At 41.2% G+C, this 11,520-nt stretch overlaps 1 protein-coding gene across 10 annotated transcripts in view; it reads right to left on the bottom strand.

The window, feature by feature from the left end:
• Positions 1 to 1,741: 1,741 nt before the first annotated feature.
• PKHD1 (PKHD1 ciliary IPT domain containing fibrocystin/polyductin) overlaps positions 1,742 to 11,520 on the bottom strand; it is a 274,518-nt gene continuing 264,739 nt past the window's right edge. For 2 of the 10 annotated variants that reach the window (XM_071548173.1, XM_071548172.1), the window contains exons 64-67: positions 9,781 to 9,936; positions 8,231 to 8,365; positions 4,715 to 4,786; positions 1,742 to 2,761 (exon numbers count right to left, since the gene is read on the bottom strand). In XM_071548173.1, the coding sequence (XP_071404274.1) occupies positions 2,409 to 2,761; positions 4,715 to 4,786; positions 8,231 to 8,365; positions 9,781 to 9,936 (716 nt within the window). In that variant the 3' untranslated portion in view covers positions 1,742 to 2,408. Of the gene's footprint in view, positions 2,762 to 3,151; positions 3,532 to 4,712; positions 8,366 to 9,780; positions 9,937 to 11,520 lie in introns of those variants that run through there. The other 8 variants (XR_011697094.1, XM_071548176.1, XM_071548175.1 and 5 more) reach the window with 8 other exon arrangements.

Raw genomic sequence — 11,520 nt, 5'->3', positions numbered from 1 at the left:
AGGTAGGAAATCATTTTTGTCCTAATTATAGGATAAGGATTAAGGAGAATTCAGGGAAAGACTAAGAGTCTTGAGCAGGATCACCAAAAGTACTGATCACAAGATACTAATCTGGAATTCAAATTATTGTAAAATAAGGCTTTTGGTTTGGGTCACAAGGTGTGTGTTCTCTTTCTCTGCCTTGCCCAGAACATTCTTTAGCATGTTGGGTATGTCTGATCTTAGAACCACTGAATTATTTGTGTTGGAAGGGACCTTAAAGCTCATCTTCTTCCAACACCCTGCCATTGGCAGGGACACCTTCCACTAGACCAGCTTGCTCCAAGCCCTGTCCAGCCTAGACTTTAGCACTTCCAGGGGTGGGAAATCCACAACTTATCTAATCGTAATTTCCCTGTAAGAGTGAGAGGCTGCTTTTTCCTTGTCGTGGCTAGATGGAAAAAAATTCAAAATAAATCTAGACCTTCATCAGCCACAAAGCAGAAGGATCCCATTTCACCCAAGGGAGGTTGCAGTCATTTTAAAGACATTTAATTTTGGAAAATATGCCATCTCAGGTTTCACTGTGTTCTTCAAACACTGAGCTTCAGTCACATCTTCTTTCTCTCTTATCACCACAGTGTGGGGTTTTTTATGATACAAAGCATCTCCTAAAATTCTTACTTATTTAAGATTCACTCTCTGTTTGCTTTCATTTGTCACCTGTTTTGTTCCACTTTCTCTCCACTTCTTTCCCTTGCTCCACCACTCAGTTAATACAAAACACTTTAGGAAATCAAGATCAACATTGCTGCAGTTGAAGACATTTTTAGGCCTTCTTGTACCATTAGAGGTCTCTAGTGCAAGATATTACTTATTCTATAAACAAAGTACAGATCAATGAAAGGATTATGAACTAAAAAGATTAATTAAAGCCCTTGTTTCCAATATATCTGATTTTTCCCCCCAAACCCATTGTGTAATATTTGCATATAATTTATATTCAATACAATTTGCATACCTGCTGACATACATAATTATTTATTCTTTGCTTTCATACTGCTGGAATGTGATGGAGTCACTTAACATGAATAGAACTACTGGAAGGAAGTTGAGTTAGGGAATGGAGGAATTGTATTTCTGAGAGAGAAAAGGATCTTTTGCCACATGAAATCATCTAAAACTGGGTAACATCTGTGGAGGAAAGCAACAGTCTCCACATCATGTCTCTCCAGGGACATATCCCTTCATTTGGCCCCTGCAGCCATTGCCCAGCTCAGTGAGTCAGTCTGATTTCACCCCAAAATATGATTACAAACACAATACAGTGCAGGAGCTAATCCTGGTGAATCTATTTCTGTGCCTAAGAAACTGCTGTTTGCTGACCAGAATCCTTAACTCCTGCAGCTTGAAATGAACTGGTTTGTGGGTTTTATTATTTTTTTTTTCAAATCAGGGTTTCTCAGCTTCTCTTCCACTGCTGATCTGCCCAGAAAACTCAGATTCCTACTTAAATAATTCTTTTTCTGCAGAGGAATATAAATTTTATCTAGTGCCACCAGGACACCTTGCAACCAAGAATTTTATGGTACAGAGAGGATATAATAAAGTTCCTCATCTTCCAGCTCAGTAAAGCAAAGCACAGAGGAATTCTCTGAGCAACTGCAGAATGTCAGCCTTATTATTATTATTATCCATAAACAGTTGTGTTCATAACAAGCCAGTGATTTAAAGGTGTCAGAAAACAATACCACAGTGTAGATTTACTCAGTAAAATACTTTAATTAAAACCAACCAAACAAACAAGTACACAGGTTTAAGTAGGGAGGAATGGAAACACTTACTCAAGCCACAATGAAATGAAAGTTGAATAAATGTTTTTCCCCTCAGAAAAAGGAAAATATTTATGCACATACTGAAGTTCTTTGAATGGAAGTAAAAGCATGGTTGGAAGAAATGGGAAAATTTCTATATATTTGTATATATGTATAAATACAAACCAGCATTGCTCCAGACACTAAGACTATATCCATGCTGGTATATTGAAGTGTCAGAAATCCTAATGAGTTGTTGGGCTAATCTCTGACTGCTTTGGAATACAACATCAAAGCTGATCCAGCACTCCCTCAAAAAACACTTGGAGAGAGTTTTAGAGGTGTCAGAAGACTGTTCTGAACAGGCAGTTTGGATGCATCCACACTGGTTTTGGAAGCTATGGAAGGTCAATGTCAAAGGCATAGCCAGAGTGTCCCACTTGGGACTGGAAGATCCAGGTAACAGGTTCATTTGTAAGTAGGACCATCTGGTTCTTCATCCTAACCTGTGTGTGTGGTTTTCTCTGACCACAGAGACAAAAGATTCAACTCCATGTTGACTTCCAGCCAGGAGAACCTTGCTTTGCCAGTGCTCCACCCTCTCACACCACTTCTTTACCCCTCTGCTGCCACCATGGCAACATGTTCACCCACATCATTTTGGTGTCTGGGCATCCTTTCAGACTCCTCTCTGTTCTGGTTGTAAGCAACTGAAGGTTTGGGGACTTCTTTCTGCCTGGAACACCCTGGGGCAGTTGGCAGCTGATGTTCCACAGAGCCACCAGGAGCTGTACCTCCACGTGGCTGTCGGTGACTGTAACTTCTCCTTGCTGAAGAAAAGGTGTGTCTGTCACCTGTCTTAAGATGGACATTGCTCATCTTTCCAACTGATTTGGTTTCATGAGATGACAGGTTGAGTTCCTGCAGTTCTCCTTTGGCACGTCCCACTGCTCCAGTTCCTTCTACACCTGTGAAAGCAGGAATTTTTTTCACCATAATTATAAACCTCACCTTCATGTACCTTACCCATCTATGCCTTTCCTGTGTGTTAAAGACACTGAACTGATTTCTTGCTTTTGCCACCATTTCACATAGGCAGGCAGTGCCAGGGCAAGGGAGAAGAATTTGAAACTGAAAATGGAAATGTTTCAATTAGAGGTCAGGAAGAAGCTGTTTCCTGTGAGGGTGGTGAGGTCCTGGCACAGGTTGCCCAGAAAAGCTGTGGCTGCTCCATCTCTGGAAGTGTTCAAGGCCAGGTTGGACAGGGCTTGGAGCAACTTGGGATAGTGGAAAGAATTGGAGGGAAGTGATTTTTAAAAGCCATTCCAACACAAACCATTCTATGGTGTGTGATTCAATGATTAAATAAAAGATAGTTATTGTTAGAGACAATTGCACTGGCCACACCTTTTAGCTTGACAGAAATAAAGCCAAATCACTATTAGCTATTTCCACAAATAAATAAAAAGCAACAAAACCAGCTAGTTTGTTCTTCTTGATAAGCTACCTGCTCCTAGAACATCTTCAATGGTTAACAAATTTTTCAGTAAATGTTTAATAATTAAATATCTAGAAGAAAGTTGGTTAGTAAGCTATGTAGTATTAAGACTGATAATATTTCAATAATACACACCTATAAAATACATCATCCCCTTCTGAATCAGGCTGCAACATGAGATAGAACTTTATATTTCCAACATTTGAGTCCTACTCAAGGCAGAGCCTGTAACCTGCAATGCTGTTTAAAAAATTATGTTGTAAAAATGCAGAAAAAGGAAAATATGCACTATACACTTTTCATGTGGAAATGCAAAATGTTTACATGCTGATAAAGCAATTGTAGTGTCACAGCAGATTGCTTCTGAGCTGACAGGGTGTGCTGTCATTTCAGTGCAAGATTGGCAGCCTCATTTTTAGTATCATTTGTAATACTCTTGCAATCCTCTCCTTTCCCCCCTGAATATGAAATGAAAACAACTCAGACCCAAATCTTTTATATTCATTCCAAATCCAAAACTAGTCCTAGGCCACATGTCTCATTTGACATCAGCTTTTATAGTCCATATATCTGCATATATTGTAGGTCTTTAGCACAAACAATACCAGCAAATGTATTGTTACCACTCCTGATTTTTCAGGTTTGTTCTCCCATTTTGACCCTTACTATCCTGTGGCTCTCAGCCCATGGTTGCTCAGACCTTCTGCTCAGATTCATTCTCTTCTCCTTTTTCTGTAAATCATTAATTGGAATTATATTTGCTGAATCATAGAATATCTCAGACTGTTGATGACCTCTAAGGGTCATCAAGTCCAACTCCTGCTCCTCACAAAAACAACTAAAATGAATCATATTATTAGTATGTTGTTTGGACACCCTTTGACCAACTGGTACTCTGACAGTGACAATGACTTCATGCTTGTACTCATTTTTCATCTTAAAGGTTTTTGTTTTTTACATCTTTTACACTTATAACTCAATTTCAGGATTGTACCTCTTGAAGATCCACTGGAAAGCTGTTAGCAAAATTTCAGTAGTCAGATATATTTCTGTGTAACACTTTTCCATCTTAAGCTTGTTGAAATACTAGTCAGGTGGCTGTTTAAAAGTACAAATTACATACACACCAGGTTTGATTTTCTTTTTTATACATATAAAGAGCATAACTAGGTCATGATTGTGCTGGTTTAAAGGTGAACCAGCAGGGGAAATGAACTCACCACGAGAGAGATTATAAGTCAGACCTAAAATTTAATAATAATAATACAATAACAACACTGACACAAAAGGGAAATTGCTTTCAACTCACAAACCCCAGCAGTATAACCCAGTGTCCTGGGGCACAAACCCAAGGGGGTTTGTTTGCCCTTGTGCTGAGACCCCTGTGGTTCCCCCAAGTCCAGAGCAAAAGGAAAAGAAAAACCTGTTGGTGCAGGCAAGGGCTGTGGTCTGGGTGAGAGCGGTGATCTCCTCCTGTCGAGGTCCTGCTGCTCCTCTGGATCCAACAAGAAGTTACCAAAGTCTTCTTACCCACCACTTATGTACCCTCAGGGAGCACCCAGTCCCTCCCCCTGGGCAGGGACTCACACAATGGGTGATTAACTCTGGGAGCCAGGGGGTGTTGAACTGTTGATGGCCCATTGGCAGCTCCGCCCCCCTCAGGCTGGGTGTGAAGGTGATAATGGCTCCCTGGGCAGCTGCTGCTAATGGCCCATTGTCTTTGGGGAATGAATAGAGGGGGCAGAATACACAGCTTTGATCACCCCACACAGGGTTAGCTGGTCCCTCCTGCTGAACTAGAACAATGATCCCCTATACCAAACTCCATATTCCTGAGATTTATTGTCTCTCTCTTCATTTTTAAAGGTGCCATTTTCAATGGTGGAAAGAGACCTCTTCAAACAAGTTTGAACTAAGGAAGGAGGCTAAAAGTTGCCTGGTTGTAAGAGGTTTCAAGGATGAAGCACTGCCTGGAGATTTATATGACATAGTAATATAAATATCCTGATTTTTTAAAATTAAATACAAACTATTCAATATCATTAAAGCACACAATTAACTGGATTAAGTACCAGCTAACAGAGCTCAGGCAACAATTATATGTGGGAAATAATGCTCAGAGATGGGGATGTGTGGCAGTAACAGTCCCACTGAAATGGAAGATATTTCCATTGGTGATTTGAAATTAAAACTGAAATTAATTCCAACGAAATTTTGTTAAACATGGAAAAAATATCAAACTGGTAGAAAGGAAGAAGGAGGAGCTGATCTGAGCACCCTCAGACCAAGGAGGGAGATGCAATTTGCAGAGTGGGAGAACAACTTCAGGAATACAACAGTGAATTCTGGGTGAAGGTGTCCGAGGATCTCAGAATCATTCAGGTACCACACCTGAAAGGACAGAAAATTTGGACTTGGAAATATAAGCTCTTAGAGGATACAAGCTCTCAATGGCCAAGGTGATGAACTACCAGAATAAATTATAAAAAGCAAAAATAGAGTATGTTCCACCACCTCCAGGTGTGTTCTGTTAACAATGCTTTAGTAAATTAAAAGTTCTTTAATTCAAGAGAGAGAATTACATGAAGCTGAGGACATTTTGTTTTGTTACACCACAATTAACCAAGGTAACATCTTGATCCCTTCTCCCTGCAGTGCTTCTTAGCTGGTTTCCCTCATCTTCATGCTCAGCTGCCCCTTTTGGTACAACATCCAGGGCCCCTGATCCTGGTCCAAGGCACTTCACACTCTATAAGCACCTTCCAAAGTGAAAAGCTGTTTTGCAAGTCTTACTGTGGTGATTAATAAATAAAGGCTCTGAACACTTGATTGTGCTAGAAAAGTCTTATTTCTTATGAGTGGAAGAGCTATAAAGCAGAAACTAAACAAAAAGAGTTCAGCTTTGATTTCCTTTCTCTGTCTCTCTTCCCAAAACCAACAGCACTTTAAATAAGGGGGAATCAAACATTAAACATTTCTAAGTCATATGTATTAAATTCACTTAAGATATTGTTATCCTTGTTTAGATTTGAACATATTGGGGAATCTTTTTGTCTTGCAACTATTCCTAAAAGACTTTAAGTGGCTGGGTTGCCTTTTTCTGACAAAAAAAAAAAATCATTCCATGAATTATTTACACGATGGCTCCAATCAAGGCGTTACCTTGTCAGGCTCCCCAGCCCAAATGAAAGTTCACTATGTAAAGGTGCCAAGGGAGAGTGGCAGCCTCCCACTGCGGGTTTATAGACAGAACTAAGTCAGCACGCATTATGTGTCAGAGCCAACATCAGACAGAATCAGATCCTTTGATCTCAGACCTCCACAGGAAGCTTAGATCTCAGACAAATTAGATAAAAAATGAATTTATAGCAGATCTGTATCCTAAGGCACACAGCTGAATGCTGTGTTTTGGAGGAGGACAGCAAATATCAAAATACATAAACTGCAGAATTTCCTCTCTCCTTCTCTCTCTCCCTCTGCTTTTGTGATAGACGTTAATTAAAAGGAGATAAAAACTCCAGCTCTCATCTTCCTGCCTCTTATGTAATCCACAGGCTTTGGGAAGGAGGAAAAAGAAATTCCCAAACCAGAGTAAATGGGGGGTTCAGTGGGGTTATCTGAATGCCCTCAGATCTGTGCTGCTGGCAGGTGAAATAAAAAAGCTCTCAACTCCTGTAAGAACATTTCACACTTGCAGAGAGGGGAGCCAGTGCTTTGTGCTGCCAGCCACGTGCCCCCGAGGCTGTTGGCTTCCCTCTGACCTCAGGAGGAGTCGTGTTTGATCAACACATGATGAAAAGAGGAGTCTGGAGGAGGTGTGCAGAAAAGGGTTGTTTGTGGCAGGACCCTGGGGAGTCAAGGGGGACATGGAGAGTGCTGGGTGGGAATGGAGCTGCCTTGGGGTGCTGAGTTCGACTCACAGACACTGCAAATGAGCTCTGGGGGGGGTTTCTACCTCCAGTGTACCTCGCTGCAGTCCTCTAGAGCCTGCAAACCTGTCCAGAGCTTTGAGACCCTTCTGCAGTTACTGCTGAAGCACTTGGACACTTGGGCAGGGAGGAGCCTTGTTTCTCCAAGCAGAAGAGCCCAGCCCCCACCTGGCTCCAACCTCTTGTCAGGGAGTTGCAGAGTGAGAAGGTCCTCCCTGAGCCTCCTTTTCTTCAGGCTGAGGGCCCCCAGCTCTCTCAGCTGCTCCTCATCAGACTTGGGCTCCATCCCCTTTTCCAGGTTATGAAACAGGCATTTATGTGCATTAACTCCTAAACTACAGGTTACCCATCCATTTGGCCAGGTCCCAAGTTCAGCTGGAATATCTCAAAGACCAACATATCCTGAAGTATGAGGTGGTTCAGCAATTGAACCATCAGTGCTGGGGTCACTGGGGGTGTTGGTCCCTGCCCTACTCCAAAAACATTGGGAAAATCATGGACTCACTGAATCACAGAATATCCTGAATTGTGGAGAAGGGACACACAAGAAGCATTGAAGACCAGCTCCTGGACCTGCACAGGACCACCCCAAGAATCACACCATGAGTATATGGGGCATTATGCTGCTGCCTTCAGTGTAGCTGGGAATTCAGTCTATATGTAGAAAAGGAGAAGAAAAAGCAAATAGAAAAATAGGGAGCAGAAGGAGGAGGCAAAAAAGAGATAGACCTTCTGAGAACTGTGTCATTGATCCAATACAAACCTATAGAATTGTGGAATCATTAAAGTTGGAAAAAAAGGTTAAGATAATTGAGTCCAACCACCAATCCAGCACCACCATGTTCAACACTAAACACTATCCCCAGGCATCACAACCCACACATTTTTGAACACTTCCAGTGATGGTGATTCCATCCGTTCCCAGGGCAGCCTCTTCCAACACCTGAATATGTTAGAAGACCTAAACCAACTCTTTTGATGTTCAACTCTTTATGAATTTGAATTGTCACCTTCTGCTACAGGCACTCGTCTTTTATTGTCTCCTTGATTGTAGCAAGGTTTGATGAGAGCTGCAGGAGGCTGTGCTTCTTTACTGGGTCTCCTAGTATTGGCCCCTGGTACAGCAGCCTGTTCAGGCCTTTTTTCTGTAATGAAACACACAGTCCCATCACTCTAATACATCTTCAACTCGGCAGAAATAATTAATTCAAGCAGAAATTAAATATATTGTTGAATACATAGTTGATTATTTCTTATACATACACATATATATACATATATACATATATATACACATATATATACACACATAGATTAGATATAGATATAGATATATAGATATATATACACAACACCAAATGCCATGTCCACACACCTTTTGAACAATGCCAGGGATGGTGACTGAGTCCACTCCTTCCCTGAGCAGCCTGTGTCAGTGTTTGACAACCCTTTACATTAAAACCTTTTTGTAGTATCCAATCCAAGCCTTCTCTGATGCAACTTGAGGCCACTTCTTTTGTCCTGTCACTTGTTCCCTTGGACAAGAGACCGACCCCCATCTGGCTCCTACCTCCTGTCAGGGACTTGGAGACAATGAGAAGGTTCCTCTTGAGCCTCCTTTTCTCCATGCTGAGCCCCACCAGCTCCCTCAGCCACTCCTTGTGCTCTAGACCCTTCACCAGCTGATGAACCAGGCATTTATGTGCATTTACTCCTCCACTACAGGTTACCCATCCATGTGTCCAGGTCCCAGGCTCAGCTGGAATATCTTAAAGACCAAGTCATTGGTGACTTCCAAAACACCCAGCAGTCTGAGGTGGCTGTTTGGCATTCAAACCACCACCAGTAGTGATCACATCCTTTTATCTTCAGTGCTTCCACAAATATCCTTATGCCTTCTGCAATGGGACAGCCTCCTTGAGGTAGCTATATTTGTTTTAAAATGAATACTAAAAAGAAACCCTCCTCAAGATAAATTAGTAGAGGTGTGGATTTGCTTGGGGGAGGACTCCAGAGTAGCTGTAGCCCTCCCAGTATCACTTTGATCCACATGATGCCAACAGTGTGATGTGAGCCTGGCTGTGACATCCCTCATCAAGAAAATGCAGTGGCTGAAGAGATCATTGAAATCAAACCAAATATTTCCTCTGTTTCATAACTCCTTGTCTGCGTGAGAGAAATTTGATTTTCAACATAGAATCATTTAGTTTGGAAAAAGCTTTTAAGATCATTAAGTTCAGCTGTAAACCACTGTTTGTGTTGAAATACAAACAACCTTAAAACCTTTTCCAGTCAGGACTCAGACATCTTTTGTAGGTATAAAACTGTATAATCTTGAGCTACCATAGAATCATTGAATGTCCTGAGTTGAAAAGGCCCCACATGGATCATTGAAGCCCAACTCTTGTCCCTGCACTAACTACAAAATATATTGTTAATAGTGAACTTCTCAGAGCTTTTTGAGTTCAACTGTCTGAAATATATTGGGGCTATTTTGGGAACTTTTTAAGCAAAATAAGGAGCTTGCAAGTATAAATTTTAGTGGGTATTTCCAACTTACTTTTGGTTTTGCTCTTCTTGAACCAGCAGAATGCAAGCACAATAGTGAATGCAGCTGCTGCTGAGCTCAGTATGACAACAAGGATCGTGCTGGCCTTCACTGCCATGGGGACAGGGAAGATGGTGAAGGGCTGAGACATCACAGTGAACTTCGCCCCTGGAATTGAAAGCAGTCAGTTCATTACCAAAGTAAGAATACTGGTTTCACACCTAAACCACCATCCTATAAACTTCCAGATGGGATGCCACTGTTAAAAATACATGCAGGAACAAACCTTAAGTCCATCTATCTCCAGATCCAACATTAGACAACAATATTTAGGACTGAGTAACAGGACAACCCAAATATGTAACAATACTTTTACAAGGTAAGTTTTAAGCTTCCTGATGCATAAACAACTTCTTTGCATTCAACAATCCTTAATATTACTTCCATGACTTTGTCTAGCTGACTGCTAAACCCAGAAAATTCACTCACAAAGCATCTATTTCTATGACCAAGGAGATCAGACCCAGACATAAAAGGGTTAAGAATACACAGTTTTTACAGGCTCCACCTGAATATGAATGTAAGTGATGGGGAACCCAGGAACAGTCACCAGCATTAAGCCTAAATCCATGATGCAGAAAACTCCCAGTGAACTTGCTAATGTTTTCCACCATGATGATAATAAGCATTATAAATAAAAAATGGCAGTATCCCTGCTGTTTGCACTGTAAATATTTAGTCTCTTGACACACACAAGCTTTGGGTAATGATTGTCACCCAGAGATTCTAAAGTTTCTGTAAATAAATCAGAATCAAACCAGCCACAACTCATAGTTTCTGTGGTCAGGAGTTCATTTGGTCTCAGCATCTGAGCTTCAAGCACTAGAAGATGCCTAATTCAGCCCTTTCAAAAATCAGAATATAGGTAGGTTTTGGTTCTCTAAATTATTTCCAAAATATATTCTGAATGGACATGTGCCTGCCAAGGACAGGAATGTAGTAAAACTGACCCTGGTACTTTCTATAGACTTGAAGGATGTGGGGTGTCCCATCATCTCATTACCTGTCCTATACCTGACTCACTATTGGTCCTAATCCCACACTTTTAATAATTTTGATGAATGGATATTTCTTTTATTTGTTTGAGTTCCAGTCATCTAAAAGCCTTTTACTCATCAATTCATTAAAAAAACCAATCAGCAGCACTTGTGAGATGGAGGCTTGGAGACCAGGGTAAGTAGCTGTAAGTACTTTAGCAGAAACTAATCAGATTTGCGTCAGTGATGTCCACCTGAACGAAGCTGAGCTTCATCAGAACAATGTGGGAAGTTTATTCCAATTGGAAAAAAATTGCCTGCAAGTACAAATACATATGAACTTCAGTTGAGAGAAGACTTTACACAAAGTCTTAAAACATCCATATCTTAATATATTTTGGACTTTCTGCCACACAGCACATTCCTACTTCTCTACAGACTTGCCTCTGCAGTCATCCTGAGACAAAACCCCAACACTATGACCCCAATAGACCACCAGAACCAGATTTATAGATAAATTCAGGCTCCCAAACTGTTGTACAGGTGCTTTTCTTGTGCAGATGCCTTGAAGATTTTACAAGCTGGAGTTCACTCGGTGCCTTGCCCCAGTGTCCCCCTCAGCTGTATTTCCAAGGAGGTATAAGCACACCTGCCCCTTCACCATTACTGGGTTGCTCAGAGGCCTCGTGCCAGTTGTGTGATCCTGAAGGTGCCA

This window comes from Pithys albifrons, chromosome 2 (genome assembly GCF_047495875.1).
Source record: "Pithys albifrons albifrons isolate INPA30051 chromosome 2, PitAlb_v1, whole genome shotgun sequence".
NCBI lineage: Eukaryota > Metazoa > Chordata > Aves > Passeriformes > Thamnophilidae > Pithys > Pithys albifrons.
This window is presented reverse-complemented; position numbering and strand designations above follow the sequence as displayed.